The following is a 15,642-nucleotide window of genomic DNA, read 5'->3' on the forward strand; positions in this document are numbered from 1 at the left end:
TGGGCTAGTTGCCAGATTTTTCCAGCTGGAGGTGTGGCTTTGGGAATCTCCTCACTCTGTAGACCTATGTTTTCCCATCTGGAAATGGGGACATGGGGAAGTAGGTGTCTTGAGTACCTCCCAAGGTGAAGGGGAAATAACTGAGGCCTTAAGTGCCAGCTGTTCTAAGTTGCTAACCTCAAACTTTGAGCTGAGATTGCTCCAAACATCTCCTGCCTGCCTAGAGCCTCGTGCCTCTGGACATTGATTTCTGGCCTTTCCTCCTTACTGAATTAAAGGGAAGTAGAATGCCACAAAGGATTGTGATTTGAGTCCTAAGGGGTTTTAGGAGAGTGTAGATGGCAAGGAGTGGGACACTAAATTGAGAGCTATCAATGAGGCCATGCTGACCTTAGATTCAACACATGCAACGAACCACATAAATGTCAAGTGCGCCACTAGACACTGTTTGCCCGTCTCCAAGCCCATGCAACTCAAACCTCTGTCAGGATGCAAACCATCTCCATCACCCCAGGAAATTCCCTTAAGCCCTTCACAGTTCATCCTTGCCTCCATCCCCTCCCCAGGGGCAGCCACCATTCTGTTTACCTCCCTCCCTTCATTGGTTTATTGTTTTCTATTTTAAACTTGTGGGTTGCTCCCAGAAAGAATGGATGGTGAGGTGGCAGGACAGGAACCACCTAGGCCCCCAGGGGAGAATGTGGAGCTGAGGGCTGCTTGGTTCCTTCACTCCACGTGATTCTGAAATCAAATCCAATGAAGCCTTTCCTCTTCCCCCACCAAAAAGAAAGGTTTTGCAAGCGTTGGTCTCCAGCACTCAGAGTCTTCTCCAAGAAGAAAAGGTAGGATTTATTTAACTGCTTTGTTCTTTCCTTTTTAACCTTGTTTGTGTTTAACTGGGCCTTGGACCCAATCTCTCTGTTAGACATTTTAACAACTTTTTGTTTAAGTAAAAGACAAACTTCAGAAGTGCGTCCAAACTCCAAAGCTTAGGTTCATCAGGGTCCAAACCTCTGCCCCGCCTCCCGGCGCGGGGTGGCTTTGCAGGATTGTTGCCTCCGCGACGGAGGAGGGAAACAGGCTGAGCCGCCACCCATCTGCGGAGCCGCTGTTTCCCCACACCGACTCCTCCCGCTCTGGGCCTGACCTTTGAGCCACTGGAAGTCACCGATCTGGTGAGTGTCCAGGTCAGGCCGGCCTTCCCGCTCCCTCCCTGGAGAGGGTAGTCTGGCCGCAACCGAGCGCCCCACCAGAGGAGTCTGCCCTCCGCCCCAAGGGGACGCGCGCGCCCCCCTCGCCGGCCGAGGCCCAGGCGGGCTCAGCCGTCTGCTTTCCGAGGCCTCGCCACCGGACTGCGCCCAGGCTGCAGCACGGGCACCTGACACCGCGTCCCCGCCGCCGGGCCACCCGTTTCCAGCCACGGTCTCGTCTCCACAGCCCGGGCGGAAAAGGGACATTTGTCAGCCCCCGGCCTGCACGACCGAGCGTGGGGTTCAAAGTTGCTATTGCAAAAGTCCCGCCTGTGATCTTGGGTCTTATCTCGGGAGTGGCGGGTTGGGGGGAGGGGGCTGGATAGCATAAAGGCTTTTGGAGCTGGTGCCAAGTTTTAACGACCGGGGAAGACTCCCCATGCTATTACACTGCAGTCAGCACTTCAGGCCGATTTGAGCTGTGGCTCTCTTTTTTGAAAATGCAGTTTGCTGAAGGAAATACACTACACCAAATACTACTTTTCCCTTTTTCCCTGTCATTAATTTGCCCATCCATGTGTGGGACCACTTCAAAGCAGATAGATGCCAGGGGGGATGAAGACACAGTCAGTTTGGATTATCAGCCCCCAGCATTTGGGCAGGTGAGAAGGCTCCTGCGTGTGGCCTGTTTTCCCTTTCCCACATGCCTTTCTTAGGTAATGTTTTGTCTTTTCTGAGAGTTTCTCTTTTTATTCTCCCTGGTTACTGATCACCGTCTCTGGCCTAAAGTCCCAGCATAGAGTGTTCTTGCCCGTGGAGCTCGAGACTCCTTGCCAAAGTGTCAGGGTGCCTTTCTGGGCAGCAAGAAATAGCTGAGGGGTGGTCGGTTCCTACAACGATGCCCAGACGATGTCCTTTCCTCCACTCCTTCCACTGATGTGGAAAATGGATATGAGCTCTAATTTAGTGTATTGTCACTGATGAAGGTATTTCAAAAAACGCAGAGCGGAAAGGCTCTGGCCTTTGAGCAGTCAATCAACATCAACTGATGGGGAGGGCGGTTGGAGAAGCTGACCTGCTGACACACAGAGGGGCCACCAATAAGGGAGCTGCCCGCCCCGTGGCCTGCCTCGGGGGCTACTGTGCTGGTTTAAAGGGCAGCCTTGCCTGCCGGCTCTCTGAGGGGTCCACTAGCGGCAAGGTGTGGATGTTGGAGTGTTGCTTTTCTTAGTATTTTTTTATAGATAGCTTGAAAGAAAGCACTGGTAAGTTGATCAAAGATGTCTGGTGTCATGGCCTGTTAGCTCTTTCTTCTTTTTCATACATGTCTCCTCCTGCCAGGCTGCATATTTCGCTCTGATATTTGGGGAAGGTGTGCCAGTTTTTTTCAAGGGCGAATACAAACCCCAGTCTGTTTTGGGATCTCACCAGAGTCTGAAGCCAGTTGTCTTGCTGAATTGGCTCCATGCGATTACATTTTATTCTCTCTCTCTCTCTCTCACCTTCAGTAGACCTCCCCCATGACGATGTCTTCCATTAAGATCGAGTGCGTTTTACCGGAAAACTGCCGATGCGGCGAGTCTCCGGTGTGGGAGGAGGCGTCCAACTGTCTGCTCTTTGTTGATATTCCTGCAAAAAAGGTTTGCCGGTGGGATTCACTGAACCAGCAAGTGCAGCAGGTGACCGTGGGTAAGGATGAAGGTGGGGCTCAGGTCCGCCCAAACAGCCATCTTCTCCCTGGGGAGGGCCGGCCACCTAATCGTCCTTCACCAGGGGGCCTTCTTGTTAAAGCATACTGAAAATGCTTGAAAACAGTTGGATGCTCTTCGTGTCCTCCCACTTTGACCCAGGAGGACATTCTGGATGGTCAATACTTTCTTCTTCCCCTGTGGGTAAGAGTCAACATTCGCCATTTTGTTCTGAGGAGGAGGCCCTGTGGCATCTTTCCTTAACACCTGTAGTTAACAAAACAGCATTGAAAGTTGGCGACCCGGTTTGGGGCTCAGCAAAGGCTATCTACTTTGGGTCACGCCAAGGCCTTAAGTTTCAAAAAAGGAAAAATAGCAGATATGTCCCTTCTTTGAATGTGAAAGGAAGAGCTTTTGGACTTATAAAGCATCAGCTAGGATTATCTTTTCACTATACAAAATAGGATTCATGACCAATTCCCAGGGCATTTGACTGTGATTCTGTTTATGGCCATGTGATTTCCAGAGAAGTGGTCTATCACTTCTGTGGCCCAAGGGTACAGGCTTGCTTAGTGATAAGAAGTTTCTTGTTTCCATTATTGTGTTCATGGGAAGAAATACCAGGAATTCCTGTGACCTTCGGACACTCTCTCTCAATCCAAAACTGGGGAATCTCAAACTTTTTTTTTAGTGAGCAGGAGCAGCATTTTGATTCACCAGATATGGCTGTGGCTAGAGGCAAAGTGACTGTGACCTCTGAGGTCAGAGTCGGGGAGAGACGCACTGCCCTCCCTAGTCTCTCTTTCCCAGCATGCACTAGGGCTACAGTTCCACCCGTAATCTGCAACCCCCACCCCCACAAAACCTCAGAAAGGCTGTGGAGTCAGGAGGAGCTTAGAAAGTTAACAGAAGTCCAGGCCATGGGTTAGGATCCCTGATGAGAATTCAGCCCTCCTAATAGTGTCCTGCACATTCCCTGGCACCCTGATTGGCTTGAATCAACTTCTGAGTGGCACTTTTAGCTCAGAGCTGCTCCCAGAGCACCCAGCACCTTGAACCACATAGGTTCTTAAGAAATCTTTTCAAAATAAATTCTGTTAAATTTGTTCCCTATGACTGCGCACCATGGTACTCAGTCTCTCCGCTTAAGAAAAAAAGTTTCCTCATATGTGAAAAAATTTTGAGCCCAGAAAATCTAACATTTAAAAAGACAAAATACAGTAATATCCCGAAGACACATGGTTGTTTTATCACCGTATCTTCATTTCTATTTTTTTGCAAGTTTACTTCCAAAAAGGATTTGAGAAATCAATTTTCAATTAAATACACATGAAATAGAGCCCCTTAAAAATAGACAAGGAGAGATGTTACAAAACATAGGTGCTGGAACCAAACACAGTTTGTGTCTCTGAATGTCCCGACAATCAGGCAAATTGAGTATCACTCGCTCTGTGACAACTGATCTGGTGCCCACCTTCCCCAAGATTAGGAAGCCCTCCTTTGAACTTGCCCTGGTGCCTGTCCCAGTGTATGGTGGCTGCTGTAGTCTGACTTCTCTGTTTCTTCCACTGGACTGGGAACTTTCGAGAGAGCTGGGTGTCATCCAGCTCTTTGTCCCTGCTGCACAGAACAGCACACAGAGCTCCTAAATAACGAATGTCCTCATTATGGAGGCTTCGCTCTTCAACAGAAGAGAGAGCGCTCCCATTGTCAAAAGGTCTGGAATCCTCTAAGAGGCGCCAGGTGGCATGATGGCCATATTCTGACAGCTGCTTTTGTCTCTGCAGATGCCCCAGTCAGCTCCGTGGCCCTTCGCCAATCAGGAGGTTATGTTGCCACAGTCGGAACAAAGTTCTGTGCTTTGAACTGGGAAGATCGATCATCAGTGGTCCTGGCTGCAGTAGATAAAGACAAGAAAAACAATCGATTCAATGATGGGAAGGTGGATCCCGCTGGGAGATACTTCGCTGGTACAGTTTGTTTAGCACCTAGTTATTGAGCTCTGGAGAAAACCACAGGACTTATCCAAGGGTCACAGCTGTAGGGGTAAAAGTGTGATTCACAGTGGGTCTTGGGCTTTTCTTTTATTCATTACTTCAATAACTTGTTTCACTAACAAAAAAAAAAATCCCAAAAGAAAAATTTCATAGATGCTCCTTTCAATTGCTATCTCTAGCCGAGATAAAATTTGTATGGTACTTTTGTAGTTTTGTTTTTTTGTTTTTGGGGGGTTTTTTTGGTTTTTTTTGATATCATTAATTTACAATTACATGAGGAACATTATGTTTACTAGACTCCCCCCATCACCAAGTGGTACTTTTGTAGTTTTAATGACTTTTAAAATAGAGGTTTTGTTGTTGATGATGTTTAGATTGGAAATAACTTCAAATTTACAGACCCAAATAAGAATAGTACAAACAACCCCTGTAGACCCTCTTTTTACCTAGATTCACCTGTTGTCATTTTTTTTCCATTTATTCTCTCTACATACAAACATATTTTTCTCCAGAATCATTTGAAAGTAAGTTGCATCTATCACATGCCTTTACCCCTAAGGTATTTCAGTGTGAATTTCCCAAGAAAAATGACACACTCTTTCATGCCCACAGTAGTTATCAAAGTAAAACTTAACATTGATACAATAATTTTATCTGATATACTCCAGTTTTGTCAATTGACCAAATAATGTCCTTTATACCATTTTCCCCCCTGCAGTCTAGAATCATGCATTACATTTAGCTGTCATGTCTCTTTAATATTCTTTAATCTGGGACAGAACATAGCCCTTCTTTGTTTTTATGACATTGCCAATTTGAAGAACACAGTCCCACCAAACTCCCCCGCTTTTTAATACAACATTCCTCATGTTCCTCACAGTTTTGTGTCTGTCTAATGTTTGCTTGTGATTAGATTGACACTATACATCTGTGGCTAGACTACTGCATAGGTGATGTTCTGTCCTCAGAGTAGCCCATCTGGATACCACTGTCCCTCAATGGTGGTGTTAGTTTTGATCACCCAGTTAAGGTTGTCTCGGGTTTCTCTACTGTATAGGTACCATTTTTAACTGCAATTTATAAACATTTTGTGGGCTGTGTCAGTTACCTCTTGCTGTGCAAGAAATTGCCCTGAAAGTTAGTGGCTTAAAATAACAAATGTTTATTATCTCACACTGTTTCTGAAGGTCAAGACTCTGGGCCTGGCTTAGCTAGATAGCTGTAGTTCAAGGCTATGTAGTGAAGCTGCAGCCAAGCTGTTGGCCGGGGCTATAGCCTCAGAAGGGGCTGCAGTCTCTGAAGGGGCCTGGAGGGTCTGCATCCAAGCTCCCTCACGTGGGGCTGGGCAGGAAGCTTCAGATCCTCACCACGTGGGCCTCTCCATAGGGCCGCTCTGGACATGGATTCCCCCAGAGCTGGTGATGAGACAGAGGAAGAGAGAATGCACAAGACAGAAGTCACATTCTTATTATAACCAATCTCGGAAGGGACAGACCACTGTCACTTCTACCATGTGTTTTTGGTCACACAGACAATGATGGAGGAGACTATATATAAGGTGTGAATACTAGGAGACAGAAATCATTGGGGGCCATTATGCAGAAATACTTTAAGTCCAAGCAAATATCCTGATCAACCAAAATCTGTCCCTTAGGCTTTACCTTCATTAATGATTCTTGCTTGAACCAATCTTTATTATGATGGCTGCAGGATGACTTACATGCAGATTTAAATGAATTGTAACTATAGTTTGACAATAAGTTATGCATTTCACACATGTTCTCATTTACCTCCCATGATAAAAGCTCTATAAGTTAGCCAAAGTTAATTCTAAATCCCTGCTGTTTCCACCTCTCCACACTGTGCCTGACATTACCAGCCATGTTGTCCTGGCTCCAATCACTTTCAACACAGAAGGGAGGTGAGATCTCAGCAGCTGACTGTGCAGTGTTTCCCATCTTCCTGGACTTGATAAACTACAGGTCTAGTCCTGGACAAATTGAATGATTGGAGATGAGAATCCATTGGAAGCTCTCCTGCTAGTAATTTCTGCAGGATAAAGAAATATGATTGAATACCCTACCTCTGGTTGAAATTGATTTTCTCTCTCCCTTATGGCTAGATGTTTACAGTTCTGTGGCACTTTGTGAGACAAAATAAAGGTGTCCTCAGAGGCCTGAGTTCTTAGCCTGAAGTCCCCAGCTCTTAACCTGTGCCCTCAGGAGACCCCTTAAAATTGTAGGCGTCATTGTGGGTAATGTTCCTGTGTATCCACCATAAGCACCTGAGGAACTTTTCTACAGAGTTCATAGCTTTCAGCAGGTGCTGAGAGGTGCTCCCAGACCAGAAAAGGGTGGGATCATCTGATAGTCTAGCTGGGTCTCAAGGTGGTAGGTAATACCCTGAAGGTGTCCCCACACCCGAGGTCGGACCCATCTGTGCTCACTAGCAGATGATGATACATAAACCTGGACTCCAGTTTGTTCTTTCTGACTAAGAAAGAGCCCTTTCCAAGCACTGGGGATTCACATTCACGTTCCAGGCATCTCTTTCTAGAGGCAGATAACAGGGAGGAATATTAATGAGACACACGCAACTGCCTGCTGGCAGGGAACTGCGCCCCTCCCTTTGGCCTGGGAAAGGAGGATTTACCCTGTCTCGCTGGCTATGCAGGCTTTGCAGTTCTAGTTCATTTTCCTCTAACTCAACCTCAGATGGAGGTTGGTATGGCACCTGAGCTTCCCAGTTTCTTCATTACAGTCAAATTCTTCTCTGTCTGCTGCGATCACGCTGAAGTCCATCTAAGTGACTACACCCTGTGTACTTGAGAAGAATGTGTATTCTGCTGTTGTTGAGTGGAGTATTCTGTCAGTGTTGCTTAGATCCACTTGGTCGATAGTGTTCAGTTCTTCTCTTTCTTTGTTGATTTTCTATCTATTTGTATCTACTTCTAAGAGAAAGATGCTGACATCTTCCAGCTATAATTGTGGATTTATCTGTTTATCCTTTCAGTTCTGGCTTTTGCTTTGTGTATTTTGAAGCTGCGATGTTAAGCACATCTATCTCTTTACTGAACTGACCATTTTCGCAGTGTGCGGTACCCCTATCGATCCCTGATAATTCTCTTTGCTCTAAGTATATTTTGTCTGCTATTAACATAGCTTCTCCACCTTTCTTCTGATTAATATTTGCATAGTATGTCTCTTTCCATCGTTTAACCTTTACATTACCTGTATCATTATATTTGAAGTGAAATTCTTGTAGACAGCATTTATATAGGATCTTTAAAAAAATTCATTCTAACAATATCTAAATTGATGTCTCTAGATTATTTACATTTAATGTAATCATTGATATGCTTTGACTCAGCTCTACCATTTTATTATTTGTTTTCTCTTATTTCCCTTTATATTATTTGTTGCTCAATTTCCCTTTTCCTGTCTTCTTCTTCTTGGGTTATTTGGACATTTTTTTAAAGTTCAGTTTTAATTTCTATACTGTGATTTTTCACTATATATCTCTGTATAGTTTTTTGAGGGTTGCTGAAGGGATTGCAAATACATACTTAACTTTTCACAGTTTATCTAGAACCAATATTTTACCACTTCAATTGACAATCACCTCTTTATGCTACAATTGTCTGCATATACATAGATAGAAAATCCCATCAGAAGTGTATTTTTTGCTTTCAACCATCAGAAACATTTTGAAGAACTGAAGATGACAAGAACAGTCTATAATGTTTACTCAGATATTTACTATTTCTATTGCTGTTCCTTCATTCCTGACGTTCCAAGTTTCCTTGTGGTATCATTTCCCTTCTGCCTGAAGAATTTCCTTTATCAAGTCTTCTAGAGCAAGTGTGCTGGCTGTACATTCTCCTAGTTGTACTCACAGGAGAATGTCTGTACTTCAGCTTCATTCTTGAAGCTGTTTTTACTGAATGTAGAATTCTACGCTGGCACTTCTCTTCTTTCAGCAAATTACAAATGTGTTACTTCCTTCTTACCTTTATGGTTTCTCATGAAAAATTGACAGTCATTGAAATCATTTTCCCCTGTATGTAATATGTCATTTTTCTCTCATTGCTCTCAAGAATTTCTTTTTCTTAACATGTTTTTATTGAAGTTGGTTAATACATGATATTATATTGATTCCTAGTCTACAACATAGTGATTGGACCGTTATCTACATTAAACGCCTACCCCCACTAGTGCATTGACTATCTGTCAGCATAGAAGGATGTTACAGAACTATTGACTATATTCTCTATGCTGCACTTCCATCCCTGTAACTAATTTATACTATGATTGAGATTTTGTGCCTCTTTGTCCCCTTCACCTGTTTCACCCATCTACCCACTCCCTCCCCCATGGTAACCACCAGTCACTTCTCTGTGCCTATTCAAGGATTTCTATTTGACTTGAGTTTTCAAAAATGTGACTATAATGTGTCGTGGTGTAGGTTTCTTAAGGCTTATCCTCTTTGGGGTTTGCTCAGCTTCTTGCATCTGTAATTTTGTGCTTTTCACCCAACTTGGGGAGTTCTAAGACATTCCTTTGAATACATTTTTAGCCCTGAATTCTTTGCCCTCTTCTCTAGGAATCCAATAACACCTACTTTAGCCCTTTGGTTATTGTCCCCTAGGTCCCCCAAGCACTGTTCACTTCTTTTCACTTTCTTCCCTCTGTTGTTCAAATTAGATCATTTATGTTGTTCTATCATCTGGTACACTGACTCTTTCCTCTGCTATTGAATCCATCCAGTGAGTTTTTTATTTCAGTTATTTTTCAGTTCTAAACTTTCATTTGCTCATTTTGGGTTTTGTTTCAAGACCACTTACAAATTGCTCACTTGAGCATTATTACTTGGGCTGCTTTGGTCTTTGTGGAATAATTCCAGCATCTGTGCCATCTCATTTTCTGTGTCTGTTGATTCTTTCCCTATACAAATTGAAACTTTCATGCTTCCTCATGTTGCCAAGTAATTCTGGATTATATCCTGGACATTTTGACTATTATGTTTTGAGACCCTGGCTCTTGTTTAAGTCCTATGGAGAATGTTGATATATTTCTTTTAGTAAGCAATCTGTGTGTTTAGGCTCAGACCACAAGTCCCAATATGCTTTCTATTAGGTGCCATTAGGATCTGTCCCACATGTGTGCCACTCAGTGATTAGCCTGAGACTTAGAAGGACCTCTGTCCAGGGCTCCATTCTTGGTGTCTAATATGCTAATTAAAATCAGATCCATGCATGTGCAAGTAGAAGATGAGCCCAGGAGATCAAAAACAGCTTTATGGGGTTGCATTCCTGAGCAATATCCCTGTCCACAATCTTCAGGTACTTCCAGTGTCCTGGAGCTCTGCGCCTCATTCCTCCAGCCAGAAACCGCCCATCTCTGATTGTGTTGCCTCTAGGACCAAGTGGCTGTAGGACAGAGAGAGAACATAAAAGCAACAGCATATGGCCCTGCCCTTTTGGAGCTGTAGCTTCACCAAATGGAAGGGAATGTGCCCTTCCCTCAGTTTTGATTCCCTTCATTTCCTGTTGCTGGCCACTCTGCTGTGGCTACCTTTGCTGCAGAATTGCCTGGGGACTGGTGCATGAGGGAACGGAGAAAAGGGAAAGAAAATGACCAAAGAACGTCTTCCATTCTCTCTGAGCCTCACCAGCTTTCTTTTCTGCTCCTTAAGCTAGATTCAGAGGATTTCTCTGAGATCTCTGTCTGCCTGCCCCACAGTGCTCACCTCCAGGTTCCAGGCTGTACTGAGTTCAGGCTGGGACACAGGGCATGGTAAAATGGAGAACTCACCAACTAGGTGGTACTTCCCACTCTGGCGTCCTTCCCTGAGCTGCCTAATATTTACTCCTCAGACTTGTCAAGTGGCTATGCCTTGCATTTGCTCCGAGTCCTGTAGGTGGGCTCAGGGGGAGAAAATGAGCTTGGGGCAGATGTACTTCTTATCAGGAATCAGAACCTCTCTGCTCTAGCTTTAATTTGATGATAAGTAAAGTAATTGATATTTTTAAAAAATATATAAGGCCCAGACTGGGATTGTGTATCATTGCCTTGACTTAGTCATGGGAAAGGAGCCCTGATGAGGAAAGATGGTGTAGCACGTGGGGCAAGATGCTCTGGGGCTAAGCTCCCTGCTCGTTGGTCTTTGTAGGCACCATGGCTGAGGAAACAGCCCCGGCTGTTCTGGAGCGCCACCAGGGGTCCCTGTACTCCCTCTTTCCTGACCACCATGTGGAAAAGTACTTCAACCAGGTGGACATCTCCAATGGCTTGGATTGGTCTCTGGACCACAAAATCTTCTATTACATTGACAGCCTGTCCTACTCTGTGGATGCCTTTGACTATGACCTGCAGACAGGAAAGATCTGTATGTACTTTTTGATTATTTTTCTTAATACTGCTCTTTTATTCATATGTAAGTAACTAGTAAGCTGCCCCTCCCTCAGCCCATATGAAAAGGCCCTTACTTGTCCAAAAGAGAGCTGTCCAATGTTATTATCCCAGTATAGTAATGATTACACAGACTTCACTGTGCTGCCCTGAGCAACACTAAATAGGGCCGCAGCTGGCATAATGGGATAGGTCCTTAATCTTCTTTCTTGCCACCGTCACTGTAAAATGGATAGTGTTCTACCAAAAGGTGCCTGAAGGCAAATAATGTACAGCAGGATGGTGTAAAAGAACAGAGAATCAGAGTTTGGGGTTGATAGTTCTTCATAGGCCAATACTCAAAGTCAAACTAACAACCTTTCAAAACAGAAAAATTAAAAAAGTAGTTGCACCTAGTTCAACTCTACCAACGGGCTCTACATGAGCCATAGTTGGAAACTGGGAGAGAAGGAATTATTTGAGAAGAATTTAAAAAGGAGTACTTGAAAGTGTTTCATGAAAGGTGCCAAACCACGAGAGCAAAACCAATAATAATTACTTGAAAAAACTCACAAGACTCTCATTTAGATTTAATCAGAGGCAAAATAATCCAGTACATATGTTTTGCTTTGAAATATGTAGTGCTCTTTTTTATGACTGTTTTTTTGAATATTTGTTTGATTTTTATACTTGATTTATATGTGAATCCCACATCTCTCCCTTATTATTATTATTATTGTTATTATTTTTAATAAAATGCTGAAGTGGTAGGTAGATACAAGAAAAAGGTAGAAAACATAGTTTAGTGCTGTAAGAGAGCAAATGTAGATGATCAGGTGTGTGCCTGTAGACTAAGTGTTAATCCAAGCTAGACAAGGGCAATAAAACATCCACGGACGCAGGAGATTTCTCTCAAAACAGGGGGGGTGAGGTTCTATGCCTCACCTCTGTTGATCCCCAATTTCTCACCTGATGGCCCCCCTGCAACTGTGCCTGTTTTTATGACTGTTTTTACCCATTTTCTTTACACGTGGTGTTCACATTTTTTCCCAGTATACCTCGACCTGATTGCTCTAATGACCTGGATCTTGTAGTATAAAGTTCCTCTGGGTTTTGGTATTGGTTTTTTGTAAACTCTGAGTCCTACTTTAAGGCCAGCCAGGTGGTTTCAGAATACCCTACTTCCAGAAACAAGCTCTTCTAATATTTATTTTTGATGAGATGATTTTGGAGCATTCAGCCAGGCAGAAACAGAACTCCTACATCTTACTAGTTTTTGTGCATGAACTGTTCCCGTGGTACCATTAAGTTGCCTTCTAGACCTTGGAGTTAATCAAAGTAGGCATTTCTGTAAGTAAAACAGCAGAGGTCTAAACCACAGACTGAAATGCATCTGAGGTGGACCTACAGAACTTCTGTTCAGATCAGCCTCAAAAAGAACTAGTGGTATTTTATTAAGAATTCTACTTTCTCTTTTCTCTCCTGCTCTGAAATCTTAGGCAGATATGTCTGTAAAGGGAGTATATCCACCCCAGATCACATGTTAAAAATCCTCCGTTGAGGGGTGCCCACTCATGTTTCTGGACATTTTTGTTTAGAGTCAAGAATCCTTCGGAAGTGCCCCATCTGTGCTACCCACATGCTAGCAGCCCCTGCATGAGCAGAAGTGATCACTATTTACAAGCTGCTTGACATTATTTGATGCTCAGTATCGAGTGGTGCGTTGTTTTGTTGTGTCTGTGTGTGTGTGTGTATGTTTAACCATAGCCAACCGCAGAAGTGTTTACAAGCTGGAAAAAGAAGAACAAATCCCAGATGGAATGTGTATTGACACTGAGGGGAAGCTCTGGGTGACCTGTTACAATGGAGGAAGGGTGATTCGTTTAGATCCAGAGACAGGTAGGTCCACCGCAAAATGAAAAATCCCTGCCATGTCTAGGAAACACCAGACACTACGGACTGGAGAAACTTCATTACTAATGAAGTTACATAGAGATACATTCAGAGGTCTCAGTTGGATGAGTCTGAAAATGAAGGCCAAAGATATAGCCCGAAATTTATAGTCAGAACTTCTTTTCTGTGGAAGTCTTTCTGCCCAAAATAAATAGTCAGAGAAGGGTGGTTAAATACATGCTTGAGGTCTGACCTCCACAACCTTCTTTGACCTTCCCTGTTACTCCTCAAGGGGTCCCAAAGGTTTACACAGGTTGGAAATTTACTAGAACTAGACTTTAAATAAAATATTTGGTGGCCTAGGAAAAAGACTGCAAACTGTGACATTGCCTGTTGAGAAAACTACCTCATGCTGCTTCGGAGGGAAGGATTATTCTGAAATGTATGTGACCTGTGCCCGGGATGGACTGGACCCTGAGAGTCTTTTGCGGCAACCTGAAGCTGGTGGAATTTTCAAGGTGATCTGGCTATATTTTTCTCTTCAGGTTGAGGTGGGAGATCCCCCGTTAAGTTACTGAATTATTCATGCTTTTTCATACTTCCAAACGTAATTCTATTTGGCATTTTAAGCTCATCATGCTAGATTTTAAAACATTTTATGTCGATTTTCTAGACTAAGTTATCTGAAGTCCAGAACAATGTACAGGACTTGAGCCTACTTCGTACAGGACTTAAAAATATTTTTTTTGCTTCAGTGGTGGTTCTTGAAATTCTACAAATCAGCAGAATGGGTTTGGGAAACCAGTGTTTCCAACAAGTTTAAAAGATCAGTTGATTGTTTTGATGTAAAACAATATTTGGGGGGGTTTAGCTTTTTTTGCAAGAAAACACTGATGAAAATTATAGACCTTTTGAGCTGAAAATAAATAAGACAATGATAGAAATAAATTCAGTTTTAAATCCAAGTTACCTGTAAATGATTACTGGTTGTATTATTATCTGTGTGAGTAATCATGTTGGACCCTTACCTAATCAAGTAATTCCTTTTTATGATAAGAAATAAAACAAGGATAATAGGTGGCTAAATATATTATTATGAATCATAAAAATGCTTCTGATGAATACTTGTGAATTACCTTTTAGCAGAGTTTCTCTCTTCTTTTTTTTAACAGATAACTGGCCTGGGGGTCAAAGGAATTCCTCCCTATACCTATGCAGGATGAGTGACAGGCCTTCTTTCCTACTGGAGGGACTTTTGAAGACAGCTAGATGATTCTGGAACTGACATTTTGATCTAGTTACAAAAAAAAAAGAAGAAGCAATATTATTAACAGGGTTAAATTTTTATTTACAATTTTTAAAAGATAGAGCATTTTTAACAAGGGGGTGACAGGTGGTTTTGACAATGCTACAAGGCTTTCTGTAAAGTACTATAGAAATGTAAAGAATATTCAACTGTCAACCAGCCTCTTGATTCTTTGCAAATTGCTGAGGGGAGGGGGGCACTGTTTCTGCATTCCATCTTTACTATACCTAAGGCTTCAAAAAACTAATAAATAATACTTGGTAATGACTTAGTATGATTATGTTCCTTTTTATTTCCATCTTAATCTTATAAAATATACTGCAATGCTAATCTACCTTCCTATATGTTATTTTTACAACTAAAATATTGCAGGAGGAAAATAATTAAACACCCTGGCAAAGTCCATGGTTCCAACTGCCTCCTAATTGATGTAAAAGTAATATATCTCTTTAGAAAGAATAGTTTTTTAAAAAGCTTTATTGAGTTGTAACTGACCTACACGTATTTGAAGTATACAATTTGACAAGTGTGACATATATGTACTGACAAAACCAACACCACAAGCAGGATAATGAATCTCTCCACTACCCCAAGACTTTCCCTGTGACCCTTTGTAATCCCATCCTTTGGTCCTTCTGTAGGCCTGTTCCCATCCTCAGGAAACCGTTGGTCTGACTTCTGTCACTATAAATTAGCCTTAAAATCAGGCAGTGTGATTTCTCTAACTTTGTTCATTTCCAGAATTGTTCTAGATATTTTAGTTCCTTTGGCCTTCCTTATAAATTTTAGAATGAGCTTGACTATATCTACAAACACAAAAATCCTGCTGCAATTTTAATTGAAATTGCTTTAAATCTGTAGAAGGATTTGGGAAAAATTGACAACTTTACTGTTTGGAGTCTTCCAGTCCATGAACACAGCATGTCATTTCAAGTATTTAGGTCTTTTTCTATTTCTTTCATCAGCATTTTGTAGGTTTCTGCATACAGATCTTGTACATGTTTTGTTAGATTTACAGCCAAGTATTTCATTTTTTGGAGCTATAAATATTATTATTTTTAATTTTTTTGTTTCCAGTTGTTTATTGCTCATTTATGGAAGTATGACTGTTGTTAGGAGGTTGACCCTGTATCTGATGATTTTGTGAAACTAAATTATTAATTCTAAGAGTATGTCTAT

General features: G+C 42.5%; 1 protein-coding gene across 5 annotated transcripts; it reads left to right on the top strand.

Moving 5' to 3' along the window:
* Nucleotides 1–805: 805 nt before the first annotated feature.
* RGN (regucalcin) lies at nt 806–14,735 on the top strand. 5 transcript variants are annotated; one of them, XM_036996396.2, is made up of 7 exons: nt 806–842; nt 2,699–2,879; nt 4,666–4,848; nt 11,047–11,262; nt 13,032–13,163; nt 13,521–13,675; nt 14,330–14,735. In XM_036996396.2, exons 2-7 carry the CDS (start codon nt 2,711–2,713, stop codon nt 14,378–14,380), a joined length of 906 nt encoding a protein of 301 aa, XP_036852291.1. In that variant the 5' UTR covers nt 806–842; nt 2,699–2,710; the 3' UTR covers nt 14,381–14,735. The 5 variants fall into 5 exon arrangements, with proteins under 5 accessions (XP_036852291.1, XP_017518649.1, XP_073083716.1 ...); XM_017663160.3 differs by lacking the exon at nt 806–842 and adding an exon at nt 1,040–1,175; XM_073227615.1 differs by lacking the exon at nt 806–842 and adding an exon at nt 1,153–1,175 and having other exon boundaries at nt 2,702–2,879.
* Nucleotides 14,736–15,642: the final 907 nt, after the last annotated feature.

This window comes from Manis javanica, chromosome X (genome assembly GCF_040802235.1).
Source record: "Manis javanica isolate MJ-LG chromosome X, MJ_LKY, whole genome shotgun sequence".
Taxonomy (NCBI): Eukaryota; Metazoa; Chordata; class Mammalia; order Pholidota; family Manidae; genus Manis; species Manis javanica.